General features: G+C 39.5%; 1 protein-coding gene across 4 annotated transcripts; it reads left to right on the top strand.

Moving 5' to 3' along the window:
• Positions 1–722: 722 nt before the first annotated feature.
• On the top strand, positions 723–26,189 carry LOC139960377 (uncharacterized). Of its 4 annotated transcripts, none has more exons than XM_071958711.1 (11): positions 723–3,662; positions 12,932–13,119; positions 16,217–16,391; positions 18,226–18,465; positions 18,926–19,100; positions 20,281–20,408; positions 21,876–22,151; positions 23,311–23,392; positions 23,970–24,217; positions 24,605–24,859; positions 25,509–26,189. In XM_071958711.1, the coding sequence occupies exons 1-11, from the start codon at positions 3,593–3,595 to the stop codon at positions 25,700–25,702; spliced, it is 2,031 nt and encodes a 676-aa protein (XP_071814812.1). In that variant the 5' UTR covers positions 723–3,592; the 3' UTR covers positions 25,703–26,189. The 4 variants fall into 4 exon arrangements, with proteins under 4 accessions (XP_071814812.1, XP_071814821.1, XP_071814802.1 ...); XM_071958720.1 differs by having other exon boundaries at positions 23,311–23,397; positions 23,975–24,217; positions 24,605–24,856; positions 25,509–26,188; XM_071958701.1 differs by having other exon boundaries at positions 23,311–23,397; positions 23,975–24,217; positions 25,509–26,188.
• Positions 26,190–27,289: the final 1,100 nt, after the last annotated feature.

Genomic DNA, 27,289 nt, shown 5'->3' with positions numbered 1-27,289 from the left:
GGACAGAATTTGGAGAATGTAGTAGGTGGGTGGCTACCTTTATTTTCACTAATTTCTTATCCCAGGGAGAGAAATTGTTTTGCTGCTCATGAATAATTCATTGATGTAACTTACAAAAAATGCAACATCCATTACTCATTAGGCTAATCCTGTAATGCATCATTATGTTTGGGGAGTACAGCTGCTGCCAGAATTAGTTTACTTGTGAGACTGATTTCATACGCTATTACCCTTCAATTTAAGTCTTTAGTAGTATTTTTACTACGATTTGAATCTACACGGTAGGCCTAGGCAGTTTCTGTTACTCTCGGCATCCCATACTTTTTGCTGATCACTTTCCGCACACAAATATCAGGTGCAGAAATAACTTTTATTTTTCACCTGTAAACATGTACATTGTATGTTCGTCTGCAATTTTAGGAAACCAAATCCGAGATGATGAAAATAATCTGGGAAAGTATTAGAGAAAGTCCCTTCCCAACTTTAAATGTCCCATGCCTTCTTCAGTGCAGTGGCGGCGGAACCGGGGGGGGGGGGGCTTGGGGGGCTCAGCCCCCCCAATAAAAAAGTTGAGGGGGCAAATGCATGATAAGCCCCCCCCCAATATTTACCAAAGGCTCCGAAACGTACATCTGCCCATTTTTCAATGCATACTTGTCGATCTGTCCGATGCACACGTATACTCTATAGGTGTAATAATTTTAGTAATTGCTGGGGGACCGTCCCTTGGCTATAGACCACATTGTCACCCCAACCGCGTCTTCACGCCCCGTGAAAAGTGGAAGCAGTGAGTGTGAGTACCGGTAAGCGTAACACAACTTCGTCTTAGGCCAATGACTTGCCTCATTTCAGCCAGTTCTCCAACATCCCCTTACTTAGTGGCGGATCGAGCGTCCATATATACAGTCAGGGGCGGATGCCCCCCCCCCGACGGACTCAAATGGACTGCTGGCGCCCTTTTCAGCTTTTCACTACTTTTTACTTACTCGCGATTTTTGACTATCTTATTGCGCATGTGTTTTTTATTTGTTTATCTGCAAATTAGCAAGGCCCCGGAAAGGGTCATTTCCTGCAATCTCGGGAGTATCTTTACTCAAAAATTTTCTGTACGCTCCGCGCCAACCTGTGGTGGCGCTCCGCTTAGATAGTGTCGAAAGCGCCCCTACAGACCATTCTTGCCTTCCCCCCCCCGACCAATACCCCTAGCTCCGCCACTGCCCTTACTACACTCAAAAACGTCTTTGCGAGTACACTACGAGTAATAGCTACTCTCTTAAAACACCATCGAATATACAAATTACAATGTTTTTACAGACTTTACGTGCAATCTGAGAAATTGCAGGCTTGAGACCCATATTTTAGGGCCAGGTATTCGCAGCATAAAACACTCGGGAAGTGCCGTTTCTGGCCATCTGGGGGTTTGAAAAAACCCAAAATTTTATTGTACGCTCTGCGCCAACCGATGGTGGCGCTCCGCTTAGATAGTCTCCACACATTAGCCCCCCCAATAATTTTTCCGTTCCGCCGTGCCTGCTTCAGTGCCACCTCAATTTTATTAGGCCTAACATAACAGGAGGTCTCTGTTGAAAGAGACCTAGGTATCTACATTGACTCATCTCTGCAACCTTCTAAACATTGTCTTGAAGCTGCTAAAAGAGGTAATAGGGTTTTAGGCATGATCAAGAGGAACTTCAGTTTTCTGAAAGAGGACATCGTAGTAAGGCTTTATATAGCAGTTGGTTAGGCCTCATCTGAAATATGCTGTGCATATTTTGTTAAGGATAAGGAAGTACTTGAAAAGGTCCAGAGGAGAGCTACTAGAATGATTAGTTCCTTAAAGAGTGTTCCTTATTATAGGCGGTTACAATTGTTGAATCTCACCACACTGGAGCTTAGGAGGTTACGTGGGGAATTGATTCAGGTTTTCAAGATAGTGTATCGTTTTGACAATTTATCCTTTACCGACTTTTTCATGTTTGCTAATAGTAGTTGTACCAGAGGTCAATGTCTTAAACTCCAAAAGTCACAAAGTAGGATTAATATTCGGCATAACTTTTTTTCTAATAGGGTTGTGAATGAGTGGAACCGTTTGCCTGCGAAAGTTGTACTTGCAAGTAATTTCAATGGGTTTAAGAATGCTTTGGACAAGCACTTTTTGCATTGTAATCGGGTCTGAGTCTTCAGTATTTTTCTCTCTCCTATAGGGTCCTTGATGGGGACTTGAGTGTCCCTCCTGATCCCTTTTTTCTACTAAACTAAACTATATTGTTAGGCATAGTCTACATCAGGTTTACCACTGCCGTAATCAAGATTCAAATCATGCAATTAAAAAAAAGGTTATACACATATATATTTGTAGGCTACCTAACGTTAGGCTATTTTGCTAGGTGTACACGATGCACCCCAAACCAATCTTAGCTAGGTTTTGCGTAACTGCCACTGAGCTTATTACTTTTAATTTTTAGAGTTAGAACTTACTGTTCATAGCCTAGGCAGTAACACTAACAGGTACAAGTAACATGCTGAGTAGGCCTATGACCAAGAATTAGTTACCAGGGTACGTGCCTAGCATAAATTGTGACAGTGGTCCATTTATATTCATTCATAACCCAATGTTTTCAAATGGGGTGACAAACAAAATTTTTATAAGGAGATTCTGGTCAGAGCAATTGTCTCAGTTCCGCCCAAAACATTTTAGGAGACGAACTGGTGCCATGTAGCTTAGCCTATGTCACATTGCAATGAAAGGTTAACGTTATGTCTTACTACGTAACGCTACGACTAGGCTACTTTCGTGAATCTCGCACGGTATTGAGAACAACTTGTGCCTTAAATTCCAGACCCCGATAGGCCAAGATATTGTGATTTAAGCCAAACTGCTTTCGTCCCGCTGAGCCACTTCTTTTCTTAACCTACGCCTAACATTCAAGCAAAATACTTCAAGAATGTATAAGAGATATTAGTGAGAGTTTACATCAAGTAGTTTTACCGAATATCGAAGGTATAGTATGTATAGTATCGTTGATGCAGTACTATTGCTGTCTGTTGATGGTTCGTATATGACATACGACATTACGTACACAACAAAGTCAACTCGGCAATGAATTATACGTGATGCATACGCACAGAAGCGTTTTCTGTGGCCATGGCTCCGTGCCAAACTTTTTGGTTTGATGTCATCATTTTTCTACAACTCGTAGTCTTAGCCAAAAAATGATGTAAACTGCAGTCATTTTCTTTACATTTAGATCCAATTACGACAAATAATTATAATCTGGAGTATAATATATACGTAAAACTGAAGTTTATATGTTATTAAACTTCATTTTTTGACACTGCTCTTAGGATTCAGTAAATTCGACATTGTGACATAATGTACAGATAAACGAAACGGCGTGGAATTCTGTCCCCCTCCAGAGCTGAGACCCACATCTAAGCTCGAGAATACTCTCTCGCAAAAATCATACGACTATTAAATGCAAAATAATAAGAGAATCAGAGGTTTTGCTATTGGTACTATAGCAGCACTATATCAGCACGTCATTCTTATCACTGACGCTACAAGTCGTATTACAAATCTTTTTGAACTATCATGGATAAATTTATTATCAATTTTTCTATCGTAACATTGTTGGCGTTATTCACTGGTCAACTGGTTTGCGGTAAGTATAACACGCTTTACCGCGGTGTTGTATATATATATATATATATATATATATATATATATATATATATATATATATATATATATATATATATATATTTGTATATATATATATATATATATATATATATATGACGGCGACTTAGATATGTCTTAACGACCAATTTCAAAAAATTAGCATTCAAATTTTTACATTCAAAACCTCTCTGAAACCTACAAAGGCATGGCACAGACTCTAAACCCACTGCAGTGGTAGTCCAATATGACTGCTTTGTTAATCATAAAAAATCATATCATACCTTCTTAATAGTATGTTACCCCCCGGGTTAGGGGAATTCCGGGGTGGTTCGCTTTAGGGCTGCAGAAAGGAGACAGAGAACATATGATGCAGACAGCTCAATTGGCAGAATAGCAAGCAAATTTTATTATTAGATTAACTGGCAGTAATTTAGCTTATCTCCGGTGTAAAACACACTTAATACTACAACATTGATTCTGGAATATTGATCTAGGGAAATCCCCTAATTATGAAACAAAATTGGTTGTGCCCTTTAAGTAATATGAATACCATAACCACGCTGTGACTTAATACACGGTAGGTCTGGGCCTACGTTAGACAGTGAACGAACAGCGAGCCTAGCTTAACAGTTCAAATTTACTAACGATCTCTATGTGGTTAACATTTATGAAATACACTAATTACCCTACTTGAATTACTAAGCCTAATTGATTGTTTACATTACCACAGATCACAAGTCATGCAACATACGAACCTTAAATGACGGATTTAACGACAAATAAGTGCTACTCTCTGACCTAACATACAATATTATATGTATTATTCTGTGACATCGTTGCACGAGTGGTAACATATTTTAATCTGGTAATATCCCATCATTTCCCTTAAATCGTGAACCAGGACCTAATCAAATCAAAGCTAGAGGTGTTTTTATACATCTGGTTGAAGTTTTGGTGTTTAACATTTAATAAATCATGTAAACTTACCTGCAGAAAGGAGACAGAGAACATATGATGCAGACAGCTCAATTGGCAGAATAGCAAGCGCCAGTGAACGTACGTTCCTACATAGGCACGCATATAGTACACATTTAGTGTGCGTTTAAGTGCTTGTAAATGATATGGAACGCCAATTTGATGATTTTTGTAGGGGTACCTATTTTTCCGCGCAACACACTCCCCTCCTTGAAAGAAGTTGTCCCCAACTTGTGAAGCCTATGATGTTTTTCTGCCAATTCAGCAGTTGCTCACATGGCCTCTTCTCCTTTACTGCAGAAACTATAGTGAAAAAAAATGATTAATTGAAAATAAATAAAGCAACATATATACAAACTGCCACAACATATAACGTGACGCAATCATCTGAATTGTCAGTTTGAAATCTTAAAACAATGGTTCTTTCAGTTTCCCAATCTCTATTGGTTCTAAGCTCAGTATCAAAATAATGATAAAACATGTCTCTTGCCTGTGGCATATTTACCTCAATCTCTAATAGTCAGACAAATACTAACAGCTAATACAACTTACAGGACTATATCCTTTTACTCTAGGTAGTAGCTACCTCCCCATGTGCATAGCTTTTCCCATTTTGGGTTTTGCACCTACAATGGATTTGCTAAATCCAATTGTAGCCTTAATGAGGCTCAGCATATCAAGTTGCTAGACAAACTTTACAATAATTGTGTTCACAATAAGGTAAATAAAACATACATGTACATCTAAAAATCCAAAATTGAACCAATCATATCGTCTCCTTCTAAACTGACGAATCCTCACTACTTTAGAGTTTAAAGCTCTACCTCAGGCTGACTATACATTGGGTAACCCTGTATCATTTGATATCTATAAACAGGATATGTAGAATACTGGGGCCTAAATATTGAGCTAGCTCCCATGTTAAAACCTGGATTCAATGCTACCTCACTTGGCCACCCTACATAATTACAGTTTAACCTTGTGTATGCCGGTGAACCTAGTCTATCATATGTGAATTGGAGAGGTGGTTGTCGAACCCTATGAGTTACTTCCCTCTGTGTACCCAGGACATCAGGTTGGTTTGGCTGACTCTCTTGGTCTGGATTATCCACGACTGCACCCTCTGACATCTGATCGTACATCTGGTCACCTGTCTCTGGTTCTCCTTCATCAGGTTCAGTCTGGTCGGCATAGTGGTCATCTCCCAGCATTTGAAGGCACTCATCAGGTACTTCTAGCCTGGCAACTCTTCCCTTAAGGTCTCTCCAGTTGCTCTTTGGTCATTGTCGGTACTTACATCAGGTGGTCTTACCCTGAATTGTAAGAATTCATCGTCGTCATCACTTTCGTCACTGTTCTGATCAACAACAGTCTTGCTTGGTAGTCTGTGATTTCTTGTTCGTCTTGTTTGTTTGTTACGAGGACCTTCTTTTTCAATGGGAAGCAAGTCACATGACTTCAATAAATTTCTATGTAGAGTCTTTTCTCCACCTCGGCCGTTTTCTTCTTTCACCACATAAACTGGTAAGTCTCCTAGTTGTTTTCTTACAACATAGATTTGGTCCGCCCAGTAGGAACGTAGTTTGGCTGGGCCCTCTCTGGGCTTCAGGTTTCTCACCAAAACTCTGTCTCCAGGAAACAAGACTGTGGCATTGGCCTTCTTGTCATACGCCTTCTTCCCCTTAGCAGCAGCTTTGATTGCATGTTTGTTAGCAATTTCAAATGCTTCTTTCATTCTCATTTTCCACTCCTCTACATACGTCTTATGGTTATTTGACTTTCCTTGTGCCTCATTGGCAGTTTCAAAAATCAGATCAATGGGGAGACGGGGTGATCTCCCAAACATCAAGTAAAATGGTGAGTAGTTTGTGCTGCTGTTACGGGTACAGTTGTAGGCATAAACACATTTGTTTAGGTGGTCCTTCAATTTTGACTTTTGTGTTTCTGTCAGTGTTCTCAGCATTCCTAAAATTGTGCGGTTAAATCTCTCCACTTGACCATTGCCTTGTGGATGGTATGGTGTAGTCCGGGAGTGGTTTATACCGCAATAGATCTGCAATCGGGTAAAAAGCTGGTTCTCAAACTCTCTCCCTTGGTCATGGTGGATTCTACGAGGTATTCCAAACTTCAAGATGTAATCATTGAACAACTTATCTGCGGCAGTCCTTCCAGATTTGTTAGTGGTTGGATATGCTTGAGTGAATCTGGTAAAATGATCAACAATAACCAGAATGTACTCATACCCGCCGGTACATCTTTCCAGATGGAGGTAATCTATGGAGATCAGCTCAAATGGTTGAGTAGTCTGGATGCTCTTGAGTGGGGCTCTTATTATTCTTTGTGGTTTCTTGCTTTTTATGCAAGTACACTGGTTGTTGACATAGCCTTCGATGTCCTTGAACATTCCGACCCAGTAGAACCTGTCATTGGCAAGGTCATACACCTTCTCTGCACCCACATGTCCCATTTCCACATGCAACTCCTTGTAAACCAAATGGCGGTATTTCAGAGGTAGCACCTGCTGGTCTTTTCCCTTGATCACCCTTTTTAGGATCCCATGTTGATCAATTTTCAGTTTATCCCACTGCAGTAGGAGTTTGGACACATTCTTTGACTCAGCACGCCTGATCTTTGTTGAAGGTCGGTGGCCACGTTGTTTGTAGAAAAGCACTGTCGATATGAATTCATCATCTGCCTGTGCTTCTTTCAGCTCACTTTTTGATATCCTTCTGCCTCTCTTATCTTCAGGGAACTTTAGTAGTTCAGACACTTCAATACTGGAGCAGACTGTTTCTATCAAAGTTGTCTCCCCTTGGCTCACAGCTTCCACGGTATCTTTTACACAGGTCATGACAGTTGGTGACAGTTCTTCAGTGCAGTAATCCATCATTGTCTTTGGATCATATGGTAATGACAAACGGGATAAGCTGTCAGCATCGATATTTATTCTCCCTGGTCTATATCGAATGGTGAAATTAAAATCTGCCAGCTCCAACACCCAACGTTGTCCTGTAGCGTTCAGTTTGGCATTTGCTAGTACATAGGTGAGAGGGTTGTTATCTGTATAGACGGTGAAATGCTTCGCATAAAACAGATAGTCCCTGAATCTTTCTGTTATGCCCACTTTAGGGCAAGGAATTCTAGTTTCCCTGAATGCATGTAGTAATTCTTTTCGGCTGGTGGAAGACTCCGTGATGCGTATGAAATAACTCGGAGCTTTCCGTCTTGCTCTTGGTACAGGATAGCACCGAGGCCTTCATTCGATGCATCAGTGTGGACAACAAACTCTTTATCAAAGTTTGGGTAACTCATCACTGGAGGGTTGGTCAGAGGCTCCAACAGTTCCTCTAAGGCCTGGTGATGTTGTTCTGTCCATACCACTGGATATCTGGATGGTAACTGCCCTTTTAGGTTGCTCTTGCCTTTTGTTGAGCCATTACGCCCTCCCTTGATTTGTTTACCATTCAGCGTCTTTTCAGGCGGTGGTACTGTCAATAGATCATAGAGAGGTCTAGCTTTCTTAGAGAAATCTCTGATGAACTGGCGGTACTACCCTACCAGGCCAAGCATATGCCTTACCTCTCCTACAGACTTTGGTCTCATTTCTTTGAGATGAAGGACTGCTTTGGTATCCTCTGGGCCTGCTCGATAACCCTGGGCTGATACAATTTTTCCCAAGTATTTCACTTCGGACTGGAACAGTTCGCATTTTGATGCTCTCAGTTTCACACCTTTGGCCTTCAATCTCTGTAAGACTGCTTGGAGCCGTCTCAGATGTTCCTCATATGTATCACTGAAGACCAGTATATCATCTAGGTAGGTGTAACAGATTTCACCATTCATGTCTTCCAAACACACTTCCATATGTCTCTGAAAAGCTGCTGGGGCATTCATCAGACCAAAGGGTATCCTTACCCACTCATAAAGCCCCCATGGAGTGATGAAAGCAGTGGCCTGTCGACTCTCTTCGCTGATAAAACCCTGATGATAGGCCTTACCTTTTCAAGAGTCGAGAACCAGTGATTACCTCCAAGGCCACTCAGGACATCATTAATCTTGGGAATGGGTTGCCTGTCAGGTATAGTCTTTGCATTGAGAGCCCTATAATCTATACAAAGGCGGAGTGTTCCATCTTTCTTTCTGACACAGACTGCCGGTGATGAATAGGGTGATTTAGATCTCTGTACCCATCCTCTTGCCATCAAGTAAGACAGATAATCCTTCACTTCTCTGTATAAGGGTCTGGGAATAGAATTATAGTTCTTCTGAACAGGCTGTTGGTCTTTCAGTCTAATCTCCATCTCTAAATCCAAGCAACCCATGTCATTTTTACCTTGGGAAAACACTGCTGATTCCTCCCTCAACATCAGCACTGCCTTTTGGCGTTGTTCCTCACTCAGGTGACTCAAGTCCACTGGAGGGTCCCACGTCATACTGTTGTCACCGCTTCTACTCTGTTTGGTTTGGACTTGGACATTGTTAACTGTAGCACCCCTCATGTAGGTTTCCAATGGTACAACTGACATAAGCAGCTCAACCCTTCCTAGGCAGACTTTACCTCCAAGGAATATATCAGATTCGGAGGGGTTTGACACTGGAACTATACATCTCGAGAAGTACCCCTTTGTGAGATTGACAACACCCTCCTCGATCTGCAATTGGGGCTGCCAATGCTGTAATGGATCTGGGACAAACAATGCGCTTATTCCTTGTTCAAGCCATCCTGCGTGAACCACACACATAACATTCACAGTGGATTTCTTTGGAATTTTGGTTCCTTTCTTTCCAGTCTTTACAGCTCCCAAAGCCCCATCGTTTAGATCCGCATTCTTGATCAGGTTCACCAGGGCCTTGGCCTTTTGGTTAGTTAGGACCCCATTCGATGCCATGCAAAGGGTGTAGTTACTTGGTTACCATTTCTGAAATCACCATCTTGCAGGTAATATGAAATAACATTGAACCCAATCAATGGCTCTGAAACAGTGTCCTCACATACAAGTGCGGGCACTTCTACTCCATCATTATCTCCTGGAAAGGTGAAATACAGTTGGACCCATCCATTAAAGGGTATCTCTACATCATTTGCTCCTCTCAAGTCCAGTTTTTCTCCACCCTGGAGTAGCTCCTCTAGAGGTCTGATCCTTAGGTGAGGTAGGTTCTCCCTAAGCCAACCGTCTGGTACAAGGGACACTTGAGAGCCTGTGTCCCACAATACTGTTGTCTTTGCATCGTTCAGGGTGCACGTCAGCATGCACTTTTCACCGACTAACTTAATCACTCTGCTTCTCATCTTGGGGTTCAATGTACCCCCAATTACACTGCAAGCCATTACCCTGTGGGACTCACCAGAATCGGTCCCCCTCTGTCCCACTAGAGGGACCCTGGCCAGTTTCCCTGAACCAATGATCGACACCCTCTGGCAAAGTGGTTGATGCCACCACATTTGAAACAGTGTCTGCATCTGTCCCCAATGCCCTCAGATCGGCAGGCCTCACATCCTCTGGGTCGTCGTACAAATTCACCAGATCTAGGCTTTCTGTCCCTGATGTCTCTCTCAGCTAGGACTGCTTTTAAAGCTTTGACTTCAGACCTCAGCTCTACAACTTCATCATACAGCTTTCCTTTCTGAGGCTGTATCTTGTTTTTCAGCTCGGTCTTTGGTGCCTCCAGTGTTGTGTCAGCATTCCCTGTTGACTGTACACTATGTACTCTTGTCTTCAGTTTACCCTGTCTTTCCTGCTCTTGTTTGGCTACCTTGCTCACCTTCTCCAAGATTTCCTCATCTGTCACCTTATCACTCTGTGTGATTTGTTGAACCTCCCATTTAAGGTGATCGTTGTTTATTCCAGTGGTGACAGCATGAAAAAATAGAGCATAAACTTGTTTAGCCTCGTAGGTCACTGTTGCTCCATCTTCTTGCGATGCAAAGAGGATTTTTGTTTGAGATCGAGAGCCCTCAGCACAAAATCCTGTGGGGATTCCTTTGCACCTTGAGAAAGCTTCGTGAGTTGGACATACATTTCTGTGGCATCTCGTTCCTGGTAATGAGCATGAAGGATCTTTCTAAGTTGGGGTAGTCTGATATCTCTTTTGCCTTCCAGATAGCTTCTTAAGGGGAGCCCTGGGGTAACTGCATTTATTACCGCAGTAATAACTTCTAGGTCTCCATACCCCCTGTCCTTGGCACGCTCAATCTGGCGGATAAGGCTGCTGTTTGACAGTGACTCTTTCTCACCTTTTTCTGTGATTTTTCCATAAACCTTCAATTCCTTTACAGAACCCAGTGGTTTACTCTGGATAGAAGAATCAGCTGGACTCTGTTGGTTTGCAAGTCTTTCTTCTAATTCTCTGATCTTGGTTTGGTAGGTTAGTTCCAGAGTTGTCAACCTTTCTTCCAACTGTGCTGCCTCCATCTTGTCTTGTTCTCTCTACAGCCCTATCCGGGTGGTGCCTCCAAGTTTGTTACCCCCCGGGTTAGGGGAATTCCGGGGTGGTTCGCTTTAGGGCTGCAGAAAGGAGACAGAGAACATATGATGCAGACAGCTCAATTGGCAGAATAGCAAGCAAATTTTATTATTAGATTAACTGGCAGTAATTTAGCTTATCTCCGGTGTAAAACACACTTAATACTACAACATTGATTTTGGAATATTGATCTAGGGAAATCCCCTAATTATGAAACAAAATTGGTTGCGCCCTTTAAGTAATATGAATACCATAACCACGCTGTGACTTAATACACGGTAGGTCTGGGCCTACGTTAGACAGTGAACGAACAGCGAGCCTAGCTTAACAGTTCAAATTTACTAACGATCTCTATGTGGTTAACATTTATGAAATACACTAATTACCCTACTTGAATTACTAAGCCTAATTGATTGTTTACATTACCACAGATCACAAGTCATGCAACATACGAACTTTAAATGACGGATTTAACGACAAATAAGTGCTACTCTCTGATCTAACATACAATATTATACGTATTATTCTGTGACATCGTTGCACGAGTGGTAACATATTTTAATCTGGTAATATCCCATCATTTCCCTTAAATCGTGAACCAGGACCTAATCAAATCAAAGCTAGAGGTGTTTTTATACATCTGGTTGAAGTTTTGGTGTTTAACATTTAATAAATCATGTAAACTTACCTGCAGAAAGGAGACAGAGAACATATGATGCAGACAGCTCAATTGGCAGAATAGCAAGCGCCAGTGAACGTACGTTCCTACATAGGCACGCATATAGTACACATTTAGTGTGCGTTTAAGTGCTTGTAAATGATATGGAACGCCAATTTGATGATTTTTGTAGGGGTACCTATTTTTCCGCGCAACAAGTATAACAGTTGACCACCCCATAATGTGACCATTTATTGTTAGTATATAAGGGTAGGAAAAAACGATTTTTAAGAGACTCAATGGAAATCATATTAAAAAATCAAGTTTCCTTAAAGAAAAACATGCCAAGTTGATGTCTTACTGTAGTTTGGACTCTATTTACTAAGAACCAAAAACGGCGAAAAGGGGCGATCTCAATTTAAATAATATTTGGAAATTTCGAGTTATGAAGATCATGAAAATACTCCTCTCATATACCCCATTAAACAAGATTGAAAGAGAACAATTTTTACAGAAGATATTTTCACTGAAAAGGAAACTATATGTGACGTCCTCGTCATTGTTCTAAGGACTGGTCAGTTTGCAAGCCAAAGATATGTTCAACTATCTCAACACCAGATATTGAGCTCATCCACGATTCCAAGACTAATATTGCAAATGTGAACAGTCTCCAAGGAAAATCTTTGCATCTGGAGCAGACGATATGCAAATTTTACGCAACTTTGTGTTTTATAGCACTACAGGCAACTGTAGCTCCAAGCCATAATAATAAAGAATGGCATAATGAAGCCCTGCAACATAGATTACCGAATGAAGCGGTGAAAATGAACAATTACTGTATGTTTTGTTGGGACAGACAGTTCTCTGCAAACGGAGGAGGACTATCACTTATATTTCCAAGGAATGGTCAGTTTGCAAGCCAAAGATATTTTACATCAGCTCTACATCGGATATGAACTTCGGTTATTGTTACAAAAGCACTGCCACGTTTCATTCCAAGTGAAGTTTTAAATATTACTATCATTAATGTATACATATACGACAATCAGCAAATTTTGCTACATGCAGGGAAAGGGACAATTTGTGTTTCGTTATCAAATTGAGGTGAATCAACTAAAAACACATTTTCTTTTTCTCCTACTTAATTAAAGGACAAGCATGTGGTTCTACTTTAACATCTGTGTCCGGAATTATCAACTCGCCAGGATACCCTATCCGTTATCCAGACTCTCTTACATGTTCCTGGCAGATAGAAGCTTCCATTCATGAAGTAATTGAACTCACAATTGGAACTTTTAATCTTGCCGTGTCTGAAGATTGCGCATCGGACTCTCTAACAGTTAAGTTTATACGTTGTTATAATTTAGTACTTTTTTATTATTATTATTTAGGTTTACAGTCTTGTTCAGGGCCAAGGCCCTCTCACACGACTTTACAACCCTGGTCATTGGTAACTTGACACACCTACACACCAAAGTGTGCACAATTCAATCCGAATCGCTCCTGGGGCACCACAGTGCACCACAACCACGTGTTCCCCGGGGGGACTTCCCATAGGGTGCAGCCACAAACCGGCGCACGCAACTATATTTACAAGTTACCTTCGCAAGTCCCCATTTATACACCTGGGTGAAGAGAGGCAATGGAGATAAAGCGCCTTGCCCAAGGCCACAACGCAATGATCTTGCCAGGGCTCGAACCTGTAATCCTTGCACAAGTCCACTGCCTTAACCACTTGACCACAACACCCCTAGTACTAAATGCACAAACATACATAAAATCCTAAATACAAACAAACATCATGTTTTGTACCCGTTAGAGAGAAAGATATAGCGAGGAACCCGAAATGGGATAAATATTCTTAGAGCAGAATAACCCGTGGTGTACATTTTGTCAGTCCGGAAGTATATAGGGGGCCTATATCAGGTGCGTATCCAGGGGGGGGCGTTGGGGGCGCGCGCCCCCCGGGTAAAGAAAAGAGGAGAGAAAAAAAGAGAAGAAAAAAGGGAAAAGGAGGGGGAAAAAAAAGAAAAGGAGGAAAGGAAGGAAGGGAAAAGAAAAAGAAAAAAAGAGGGAAAAAGGAGAAAGTAGAAGATAGCCAAGACCTCGGGAAGAGAAAGATGAACAGTCATAGTTAAAGCGCTGATCCCTATTATATACACAGGTAGCCAGTGACAGATCAAGGATTACGGAAGGGGTGTGCGCCTCACCCCACCCCTTACATCGACAACTCCATTTTTGACGTTTCCATTTTTGCTCTCTCACTAATGTATCTATATAAATACTATATGGTCTATCATAACGCATGTGTGTATGGACGCCTTAAACAATTGTAGAATTGTGCTATATGGAACCAACTGTGGCTGGTCTTGAACTCGACCGAGTCGTCGGGGAACATTTCGGGAAGGGGGCGACCGCCCCCCCCCCCGAGCAAATTTTCTTTATGACATCGGTAGTAATTTCAAAATAGACAATGCTTAGATGCAACTTACAAGGCCTGGGAAGTGTCATTTCCAGCGATCTGGGAGGCATTTTCGGCCAAAATTTTTCTTGTACGCTTCGCGCCAACTCATGGTACGTTTCGCGCCAACTATGGTGGCGCTTCGCTTAGATAGTTTGCCTACAGGCAATTACTCGCTACACGCCTGTTCGAATTTGTAATGCAAAAAGAGCAGATATAACATCATGTCAGTGAGCATTGAAATGCATTTTCCACGATGAACAGCCTCAAAAACTGTCTATGTGTGTAGTCAAAGGCGTAGGAGCCCAATTGGATTTGGGGGCTGTAATGACTTGCCCGAAAAAAGCCAACATTTTTCGCGCGCGTCCAACATATTATCGATGCCAATATCATATAAGCAAACATCGGTCATTATATTGCATGGCATCGTGTACCTTACGGTCCGTGAAAGTTGCACAATATACCGCCAAATGCTAATGTAAACAACGAAATATCTTATGTAGATGGAGAAAAAGCATACAAATCCATTTATGTCAAAACTCTCTTTTACAGTAGTATTGTCGGCCAAGCTTAGAACATTATTTTAATTACCACGGAGATAGTTTTTAAGCTATTCATTGCTATTTATTTTTCTTTCAGTAGGTGTCCGAAAAAAATTTGAAAAAATTTGGTTGGGGGGGGGGTCCTACGGGACCTACGCCTATGTGTGTAGTGTTCGGTTTCGATATACCTGATATCGGATGAAATATCTGCTATTTTCCTGTTCCTTCAACCAAGTTTTATAATAGCCATTATAAGAGGTTTTAATATTTCTACACCAAGAAATTAACTGTGTCGGAATTTTCCAAAATTGCCTGACCAACATTATTCATCATACTTTCCTCTACTCGTGCAATTTTGACCTGTCTGTTAGGGGTTCAAGGAGGTTTTTCTATATTGGTTATCCATAGATTGAATTTTGTGCAACATTATGGGTATGTTTTCAAGTGATTTTATTCACGAGAAATGTCAATTTTCAAATTCTCAACAAATAATGGGCTTAAAACCTTCAAAAATGGGGCTTTCGGATATTGTGGGCCGTGACGTAGAATCACCTACAAAAGCAATGATCCATAGGACATGCAATGAGGTCGAACATGATGTGTGACTGGTGACAATCTTCAAAAAGGTTATGGATGGAAAAAAAACTTTTGAGAAATACTTGGTTCTCAGGCAAAAGTGTACATCTGGTTGGTCATTCTCAAGCCCGAGAAGTGCCATTTCCGGTGATCTGGGGGGTATCAAAACCAAAAATTTGCTTGTACGCTCCGCGCCAACCGATGGTGGCGCTCCGCTTAGATAGTAATTCGCGCCCCCCGGGTTAGAAAATCCTGGATACGCGCCTGTATATTAACACAGTTCGAGCTTTGTAGGTAATTCACAGAATGTTCTCTACCTGTATACAAGCAGCATATAGTAGCCTAATAGCAGTATAGTCTCGTAGTCCAAAACGACAGCCTTACAATACTGAGTATATAGCGCGCGCAAACATGTTTTACAATGATCGCTGTCATATGCGAACAACATTGCCGAACTCTGATGTCGTCTCTTTTTTATTTCTGTAGAATATTGCAAATTCATATTTGATACACTCCTATCGCTGGCAATATTTTTACATTTATCCAAAAGCCTTTTTTCAAACTGCGACTGTTTTTTATTACTTTGGTAAAGTCAACGTCGTATATATGGCATTAGCTAACTTAGTTATTCGACTTGAGTATAGGCCTATATATGTAAATTGCGTTTCATACTCCTATAATTGTTGTTATGACGACCCTTCGACTGATTTAAATGTATTGTGTGCGCTTAATGCATTTTCATGTACGTGACAAACCGATGGGACGTCCTAATTCAATGTAGCACAAAGTTCACGCGCTCTACATTGATTGCACCACGTGTTTAATTTTTGCATTACTAATAGCCTATCAAATTTTAGGTTTATGACGGCCTCGAGGGTGTCTCGACGATACTTTTGTCTCCATCTTGTGGTTCTGCGATTCCGTGGCCAGCTCACCCAACTACCATTCTCTCAACCGGAAGAACAATGACACTAGTGTTCATCACTAACAATGCCGTTAGCTCCTCTGGATTTAGTGCCACATACAGGCAAGGTAAGTGGATGTGTCGCAAGGTGAAATTCACCCTGTGTACCATTTAGAATTATTATCACGAAAACCCGCATGTTATGAATATTGTCACTGTCAGAGCCACCTGGTACCTTTTTAGGTATAAGCTGTCTATTTAAGCTGTGTACGGAAAGCCATTTATTTAAAACGTTAGACAAAAGATAAGTTTTCCAGAGAGTATCTGCATCTTATAGGTTAACGTTAACGTAAGTATCCCAATAAAAAATCAGCATGTTATATTTCCACATCAACATATCATATATATAACAGCATCATGTTACAATTGTTAGAATACTATAAATAGTCACTTTATTAACGTTGTTTTAGACTAAGTTCGAATCCTATATAATCACTTTTTTAACGTTGTTTTAGATTAAGTTCGAATCTTATATAGTCACTTTATTAACAGTGTTTCAGATTTAAGTTAGAATCCTATAAATAGTCACTTTACTAACGTTGTTTTAGACTAAGTTCGAATCCCATATAGTCACTTTATTAACGTTGTTTTAGATTAAGTTCGAATCCTATATATTCACTTTATTAACGTTGTTTCAGATTAAGTTAGAATCCTATATAGTCACTTTATTAACGTTTTTTTCAGATTAAGTTAGAATCCTACATAGTCACTTTCTTAACGTTGTTTCAGATTATGTTAGAATCCTATATATAGTCACTTTATTAACGTTGTTTTAGATTTTGTTCGAATCCTATATAGTCACTTTATTAACGTTGTTTCAGATTAATTTCGAATCATATATATAGTCACTTTATTAACGTTGTTTCAGATTAAGTTAGAATCCTATATAGTCACTTTATTAACGTTGTTTCAGATTAAGTTAGAATCCTTATATAGTCACTTTATTGTTTCAGATTTTGTTCGAATCCTATATAGTCACTTTATTAACGTTGTTTTAGATTAAGTCCGAATCCTATAGTCACTTTATTAACTTTTTTTCAGACTAAGTTAGAATCTTATATAGTCACTTTATTAACGTTGCTTTAGTGTAAGTTAGAATCCTATATAGTCACTTTATTAACAGTGTTCTAGATTAAGTTACAATCATATATAGTCACTTTACTAACGTTGTTTCAGATTAAAGTTCGAATCCTATATAGTCACTTTATTAACGTTGTTTCAGATTAAGTTAGAATCCTAATAGTCATTTTACTAACGTTGTTTTAGATTAAGTTACAATCATATATAGTCACTTTATTAACGATGTTTCAGATTAAGTTCGAATCCTATAGTCACTTTATTAACTTTTTTTCAGATTATGTTAGAATCCTATATATAGTCACTTTATTAACGTTGTTTCAGATTTTGTTCGAATCCTATATAGTCACTTTATTGACGTTGTTTTAGATTAAGTCCGAATCCTATATAGTCACTTTATTAACTTTTTTTCAGACTAAGTTAGAATCCTATATAGTCACTTTATTAACAGTGTTTTAGATTAAGTTACAATCATATATAGTCACTTTATTAACGTTGTTTCAGATTAAAGTGCGAATCCTATATAGTCACTTTATTAACGTTGTTTCAGATTAAGTTAGAATCCTAATAGTCATTTTATACTAACGTTGTTTTAGATTAAGTTACATAGTCACTTTATTAACGATGTTTCAGATTAAGTTCGAATCCTATATAGTTACTTTATTAACATTGTTTCAGATTAAGTTAGAATCCTATATAGTCATTTTACTAACGTTGTTTTAGATTAAGTTACAATCATATAGTCACTTTATTAATGGTGTTCCTTTTGACCTCGTCATATTTATAAACTAAAAAAGCCTCGTAAGTTTTATTTTCTCTTCACAGTTGCACCACGAGAAGATAACTTCTTTGCTGTCGACACCGAAAACGGGATCATTTATAAGCAGAACAGATTTGGAGTTAACTCTGAAGAAATACTATTTTCTGGAGTAGCAAGACTTGTTGCTGTAGATTATGACCCAATAGATCAGAAATTTTATGTTACAGATGTAGGAGTCAACATGATCATCAGGGCCAACCTGGATGGTTCAGGACAGGAGACGATTGCTTCAGTTGAGGTCGCAGGTTTGTCACTGATTTAACCAGACATTGGGCATTTGGCACACTTGACCAACGGTGTGAACCCCACCAACAACCCACCCCTTCCCATATTCTCACCCATCGAAAACCACTCATGCAAAACTTGGTCAAAGATAATCATAAGCCATGACATGGAAAATGATCGTCAAAGAACGACAAAGTGCAGGTTAGTTGACTGGAAGCTGGTCACTTCGCCGAACAACCATTTCGCCCAACTGCCATATCGCCCAACCTTACCATTTCGCCCAACCAGCCTGGTCATTTCGTAATGACCAGGCTGGTTGGGCGAAATAAGAAAGAAGTTGACTGACGTCACTATATTCCTGTGTGTGGTAAAATCGAAATGAATGTACTTTTCGATAAAGTAAGCGTTAATATCCTTTAATATCATGTTAACGGTCTCAAACATTATTTATCACTATTGATATTCTCGTATTTTATACAGTGCCGGATGGATTGGCCGTTGACCCTGTGTCAAGGGTCGTCTATTGGACCGATGTAGACTCGGGTCCGAGGGGGCCAATTATCAATGTTGCACGACTCGACGGATCTTCCAGAAAAATCATTGTAAACACAAGTATTGAATCCCCGCGAGACATTGTTGTACAGCCGTATCAAGGGTAACCGCAGTTAGTTTAGTTATCATTTAGACAACTAGATTATGCTGCCATATTACACTACATTTGTAACAACTAAACATCGAGAACCGTGAGAAAGTTTTGTTTTGAAGTCATAGTGTTGTGATATATATATATACACACACACACACACATATATATATATATATATATATACACACACACACACACACATATATATATATATATATATATATATATATATAAATATATATATATATATATATATAGGGTAAGGGTGTCCGCGTACAAAGCGGGAGGCCCGGGTTCGAATCCCGGTGGAGACGAAGTTTTTTCACTGCTCTGGATTTTCCTTCTCATTACGTTTTCATTTATATATATTCATTTGCCTTTGTCGTTTACATCCGTTGCATTAACATAAAGTCTGTTCAAAGTATCTCTTTCGAGATCCGGCTTTAGGAATCACAAATGATTTTCGAGTTGGTTAGCATCATGTTTGATCTCTAGAGTAAGGCAAAATATGTCACCAAAAACAGAACTATAGTATTGTTCGATACAGGTGGCAAACGCCTACAGTGAAATTACGACCTGCCTTACCGGTTTCGAACCTGTGGACATACAATCAGCGTCCATAGCCCATAGTCCACAGAGCGGGAGGCCCGGGTTCGAATCCCGGTGGAGGCTGGAAGTTTTTTCACTGTTCTTGATTTACCAACTCATTACGATTTTCATTTACATATATATATATATATGTATATATATATATATATATATAAATATATATATATATAAATATATATATATATATATATATATATATATATATATAATATCAATTAAATATCAATTAAATACAAGGGCTAATATACATCCAAGGACGACAATAGTGATAAGCATGAGTGATTTTTAAACTAGGAATGATTAGAACAACCAGCAAATTTTCTTTTAGTGAATATTTTTAACTTAGGGATGAATAGAACAACCAGCAATAAAAAGTAAATAGGGATTAGAATAGCTCCAACCCGTAGCACGCTACATTTCTATTTAGGTCATATATATGTATATATACATATATATATATATATATATATATATATATATATATATATATATATATATATATATATATATATATATATATATATATATATATATATATTGAGAACTTAAGTGTTTGAAGTTGTCCTCTTTCACTACTCAGTCATGTCTATTGGTCAGACTGGGGTTCTGTTGCAAAGATTGAGAGGATGAACGGCGACGGAACGAATAGAACAGAGGTGGTCAACTCCGGACTTGGTTGGCCAAATGGAATTGCTATTGACATGGCCGGTGAGTGCAATGGTAGGATGAAATATTGGAAAAGTAAAATATCCCAATTATTGAAGAAAAAAAGCTTTCTTGGCGTTCTGATTGAGTATCAGTAAATGTAAGGTGTCTTATCAAAAGCTAATTAGGGCTCAACGCTGAATCCCCAAGAAACAGTGGTAATGGTTGCAAGTACCGACCCCATCGATCCCTGCCTCTCACATAGGTTACAGAAAGTACCTCTACATGAGATCCACAATTGCATATACACTGAGCCATTACAGAAACATAAATTGCTGTAAATCACACGCAAGTAACTATCGTAGCATATTGGGTACTTAATTAAATTTAAAATGGTACACAGAAAATTAATAACAATTACCGAATCTTCAGTCAAGGTCACGTTCCGATATTATTTCATGAGATATAACTCTTTAAACAAATTGGTGGTTCAACACTCAAAGTGGTTGGACTACCGAGACTATAGTAAGCAGTCCGTAAAGTCAACTCGTTTACAACTTAAAAGTTGATAGAAGATAAGACTTTCGTAACAGTTTGACAAATCATTCCATTCACCAGGGACAACTGATGAAGTTGGAATTTGGGTGCCATGTTAACGTTGTTCATATGAAGAACATTCAAAATATTTTGTGAGAACTTATATTAGAGCTGATCAAATGGATGGACATGGACAATTTGGTCTGGGCTGAAGAGGTGACGTCTACACTATTACAATTTGGGATGAAGATAGATAACAAAAAGGCAATCCACGGAGTTGCAGATCTCACCCAGAATTTGGTTACATTACTACAATATTAAGTCATTTCTCTGAAGACACATCGTCTACACACCGAATTGGAAGTATATGAGACTTCTGGTTTGGAGTGTGCGAAACAACTTTTGTATTTCCGTGATCTCCTGAGCCTTGACATTGTTTACATGAAATTAATATACTCTCTTAACATTGCAAGTCATTTCCTCCCCCTCACCCCCCCCCCCCCTCACCACCATGAATATGACAGTTTCCTTTGACCGCCATTGACCACCTAACCATTGTACAAAGATATTATTCTCTGAAAATATAAAAAGTTCAATGTTGGTGTCTAACATGAATTAGCGATCATTACTGTCACGAAATGCTGTTCGGATTGGTTTGTATTTATTTAATTGGTACATGGAAGCTCTAACAATGAAACGTTGATAATGGGATCATATGCTCATCGCACGATGAAAGCTTTCCTTCATCGATATTCCTAGGGTGTAGCGGTATAGCCTATAAGGGTCCTCGTGCTCCAATGGAAGCCTATGTTAGGCTACTTGGAAGTATTACCATGGCGGTGTGTTAGGCCTACAAGTTTAATGTATAGGCATAGTATAGGCAGCCTGATGCTTCTTACTATGTTAACCTATGAAGCGGATGAACATTTCTCTAATCGTGGTATGAGACCTACAGTTGTGGTTTCTAATTTCATCGAATGTTATCATTCACAGGAGGTAAACTTTACTGGGCAGACGCCCAACTAAACAAGATTGAGAGAAGTAATTTAGACGGATCAGCACGAGAATTACTGAAAGCATTTGATGATGATGTTCATCCGTTTGGACTAATATTTGTGGACAAAGCTCTTTTCTGGACTGATTGGGTAACTGCGGGTATTGACGTCACTGACAGTAATTTACAAAACGATCCATCAACCTTGTTGGTAGCTGGTATTCCAACTCGTTTTCACGGTCTTGCTTTCCATTCTACTGCTCAACCTGCCATAGGTAAAGATCATAAAAATTGCATCCATTATTTAAAGCTACATATTCACACTGAAGTTCGTATACTATGCCAACTTGAAGAATCCATTGAAAGGTGCTTAAAACTGTGTTCACATGAAATTGAACCTTTTAGACCGTGTGGTAATTTGATATGTGAACGAACACAGTGGCGACATCAAAAAGTCAGTGTATTGGATAAAGAGTGGGAACTTCCATCCATCTCCCCCAGATCTCCCTACCAAAAGATATTTAAAAAAAAAATGAATGCATAAACCCAAGGAATAAGATGGAAGAAAATGGTGAAAATTATGTTTACACAAGGAGAACTGTCTTAATTATTGATGACGTACCCGCCCTACCCCCACCCGCCCAGTTTCCAATGAAATATGTTTCAAATGTATACAAGTGTCAAGTTGAGACGATTGGAAAATCGGGTGTTGCGATCTTAAAAAAGGCAAAATTTAAAATGAACACACGGCACTTGTGGTGCCGATGGGGGGGGGCAGTGGCGGAGCTAGGGATATTGGTCAGAGGGGCGAGAAGGCCTGTAGGGGCGCTTTCGACACTTTCTAAGCGGAGCGCCACCACAGGTTGGCGCGGAGCGTTTTTAGTAAAGATACTCCCTAGATAGCAGGAAATGACCCTTTCCGGGCCTTGCTAATTTGCAGATAAACAAAGAATAAATAGGTGTCATCGCCATTTTGTCAGAAAATTACACCAACAAAATGTGACAAAGGTCAATAGGTTGATGAGAGCGCAATTAAAAAGTCAATAATCGCGAAAAAGTAAAAGTAGTAAACTTGCTGAAAAGGGCGCCAGCAGTCCATTTGAGTCCGTCAGGGGGGCATTCGCCCCCCTGACTGTATGGACGCTCCGCCACTGTATTGTACTCTCGTAGCAATATTTTAGCATGAAAATAAGTGTCACTAGGAGAAATTACTTTTAAGGATTCATGGTGGCAGCTCTCCCCCCCCCCCCCCTCCATCGCCTCCCCGCCGCTGTTTTCAAGTTCAGTTATACCTTTCTGAAAATACCAATGCAGGATACTGAGAAATATATTTCGAAGAAAACTGACTCTCAAAGTTGCAATGACCATAAGTGTACCGACAGCTACATGAAACACTGAATTTAATATTTCTATACAATTTTGCATTTTTTTCAGTTGTTAATGATTGTTCACTTCAAGGATCAAATGGTGGATGTGAAGAACTTTGTCTTCCAACTCCGTCGGGACCGACATGTGTTGCTGGTGAGCCTTATGTGTATTACACTGATGACAGGAACATAACACAGAAAATGTATAGATATTTCAAAAACGTATTTTCAGACACGCTTGTGTGCTTTTTCAGCGCAAGAGGTGAATTAGTGAAAATAGCAAAAACAGTATACTACAGTCAACTTACAAACAATACTGTGAACTTAAAAAATCAATACACATTGGATTAACAGTACAAAATAAAGGGGAAGTCACTTGTTGTTGTCACTTGTAGTTTAAGCGTCCATTTGCTCTCAAAACAGAGGGCTAATCAGAGCCCCAGAAGAATACATTTGAGGTATGGATAAGTTATAATCGGGTTGGCAACAGGGTCAATTATTAGATTTGTATTTAATATATTACAAATATATATATATATATAGCCTATATATATATGTAACCTATATATATATATAGCCTATATATATATATATATATATAGCCTATATATATATATATATATATATATATATATATATATTGTTATATATAGTTATATAGTTATGTGGAACGAAGTGTATGGCAAGGAAAATATATTTACACAATCTTCTTTATATTTTTGGTTTCGCAGCGTCTCCAACATTTAATACCTGTCCAGACGACATATTTATTGTAACAAAGGAAGCTACTCCTATCAGTTGGATACCACCGACAGTCGATACTCCATCCAATACCCAAGTTACTATTTCAGCATCACACCCACAAAGTACTTTATTCATTTCACCAAGTAATGGCACAATTCAAGTTACGTATACAGCCATTGACGAATTGGGAAATTATGCAAAAAATTGTGTCTTTAGTATCACCGCCCTGTGTAAGTTTACTTGTGTGTATAAGCTTTTAAACTTTTGTTTAAACATTATATATAATATATATATATATATATATATGTGTGTGTGTGTGTGTGGAATGCTATTGAGTTCCAGAACAGTGAAAGAACGTCCAGCCTCCACCGGGATTCGAACCCGGGCCTCCCGCTTTATATGCGGACACCCTAACCACTATAGGCCATGGACGCTGATTGTATATCCAGAGGTTCGAAACCAGTAAAGAAGGTCGTCATTCCACTGAAGGCATTTGCCACCTGTATGTAATAATGCTAGTTCTGATTTTATTACAAGTTAAAGCAAAATATGGGCCTAGTTAAATATGCTGTACTTTGTGGTTACATAAAATGTGTATTGGAAATACTACTTTACAGATTCGGACGAAGTTGCGCCAGAGGTTTACGGTTGTCCTGATGACGTCACAAGAGAGGTGTCACCAGAGATTGGCTTCACATTTGTCATTTGGGAAGAGCCTACAGCAATAGACAGGGTTGGTGAGGTAACTCTCACCTACCAGTCACATGACGTCGGTGATGCATTTTCGGTCGGTGAGACTTTAGTTACCTACAAGTGGGAGGACAATTCAGGAAATACAGCCGACTGCGAATTCTATGTCACGGTTATAGCAGGTAGGTCGGTGGAGTAGTGTGCGGAAAGGTGAAGGGGGGGGGGGCTTGGATTGTGCTTAATTAAAATGGAGATGAAGGTCGACCTTTGGTGCATGTACTGTTAAAAAAAAATGTTACATTTTTACGGTAGAATACCGGCAGCCATGACGCCTGCGCTAAGACTTTAGTTAACAGCAGGTCTTTAAAAAACGGTGCGACGTTTCTGAACGGGCACATTAAAGCCGTGAGTTCACATCGTTATTTTCGGATATATAAAACTCCTCTTATGCAAAGGTTTCTCCTTTTATCGGGATGAGTTTTTTCCTACTTTTATACATACTTTCATTAATCGGTAATTCCACATATGCCTTCGCACGCTGAAGGATTCTGCTGGTTTTTGGATCTGTGACTACTTTGGTTGAAGGAGATTTACTGCTTTAAGAAAAGGAATGGTCCGCGTCAAATCGGCCCGTGAAAGATTTCAATAGGCTACTACCGTTACATATCCATTTGAAAAATTCTGCCCGTAGTAACCGCCATTCTTAAACTAACTTCGTATTAAGCTTTTTTCGTGGTAAAAAAAAAAAAGATGCATTTTCTTCAAGGTATATATATTTAGCCTACATATTGTGTAGTTCATTAGGTATGATTATTTTCTTACTTTCCATAGAACCAAACGAACGAGGCGGCTTACCGACAGCCTTAGTGGGTGGAATCAGTGTTGTTTTCTTATGTCTGTTCCTCACCGTCATCGTCCTCGTGATTTGTAAATTTGTGAACTGCGAGTGCAAAACAAACAGACGAAACCGCCCGGTTCTATACCACATCCCCCAGCTCCGAAAACGCCAAAGGTTCGTTCCATGACCACCCACTCATATGGACCATCTCCAAAACCCCCGCCACCGACAAACACGACCTCCTTCACCAACTCCGCTTACCATGAAGTCGAAGATGTTAACGTCTACTCTCGTGCTTTCCCCGTAACTATGTATACATCTGATCGTCCGCCATCTCTTCCCGCGAGGCCCGCGTTCCTTCCTCTCGAAAAGTGTTAGGCCTAAACGTTGTGAACTCCGGTCCAAATCCAGGCGCGTAGCCAGGAATTTGCCAAGGGAGGGGCGAAACTGTAGATTCGGCATTGCAAACTATCTAAGCGTAGCGCCACCATGTTGGCACGAAGCGTACAAGAAAATGTTGGCTGAAAATGCCTCCCAGATTGCTGGAAATGGCACTTCCCAGGCCTTGTAAGTTGCATCTTAGCATTTTCACAAGAATTTGACTGAAAATGCCTCCCAGATTGCTGGAAATGGCACTTCCCAGGCCTTGTAAGCTGCATCTTAGCATTTTCTCTTTTGAAAATACTATCATAAAAACATTTTTTAAAAATTGCTCAAGGGGGGGGGGGGGCGGCTGCCCCCTTCGCCCCCCCCCCCTTGGCTACGCGCCTGTCCAAATCCGGTCCAAATCGGTGAACAACGACTACGTGCGTTGTAGGACTTCGGCACAAATATTATATGCAACAAGACTTCTACATAAAGAAACGTATTGTCAACTGCAATAAGGCGACTCTCCAAAACGCTAAAGTAAATCAGGAAATGTCAATATTCATAAGGTTTTCTTTTTCTTTTGATTTCAGTCCATAGCCTATACTCATTAACTAGCATTTTAGCAGCGAATGGAATTTTCTAAATATTGTCTTAATATTATGGCTATAGTAGCCATATTTTGTGTTGTGTGGTATAGCTTCTATAATGAAACGTGTTAGTATATGTAATACTAGGTGTTTTGTGTTTATTTGTTTTGCGAAATTCCTTGATATCGGTATAATTGAGAATTTTCCAATAGCACAATTATATGAACGTTGAAGTCGACTTAAATGGGAGAGCGCAATCTTATAGTATGTCATCAACGCGTAGCATTTCTAAATAGGGTTAATCTCATGAAAGGTTCAACAATGAAGCCGAAAATGACGCTTGCATGTCAAAGGTCATGCTACAAACACGCCTCTTGAGTCAAGTTAGATCAGGGAAACACTAATATGAAATGGATATGATGCTCGATGACTATCGGAGAAATTAAATACCTTTTCAAACAAATAGTATTTTACCATAATTTCTTTTATAATTCTTTATAGTGCATGTATTGCGTTACTATGTATTGCACTACATTGCGTTATAGTGTATTATATTGCATTGCGTTATAGTGCATTATGTTATAAGATATTGTATAGCAATAGTATTATACTGTATAACATGTCATTGTAATGATTGCAGCGAATTTCATTTCAATGTATTGTACTGTATTGAGTTGTACTGCTGCCTATTTTGTATTGCATTGCATAACATTTAATATGATTGCATCGTATTTTTGAGTCTAATTTATTTTCATTACATTATTGCAACGTATACCCGTATTGTTTTGAAGCTTGTACATTGGTCCCAACGCTATCAT

This window comes from Apostichopus japonicus, chromosome 3 (assembly GCF_037975245.1).
Source record: "Apostichopus japonicus isolate 1M-3 chromosome 3, ASM3797524v1, whole genome shotgun sequence".
Taxonomy (NCBI): domain Eukaryota; kingdom Metazoa; phylum Echinodermata; class Holothuroidea; order Aspidochirotida; family Stichopodidae; genus Apostichopus; species Apostichopus japonicus.
Note: the sequence above shows the minus strand (reverse complement) of the source record. Positions and strands in the feature narration are given on the sequence as shown.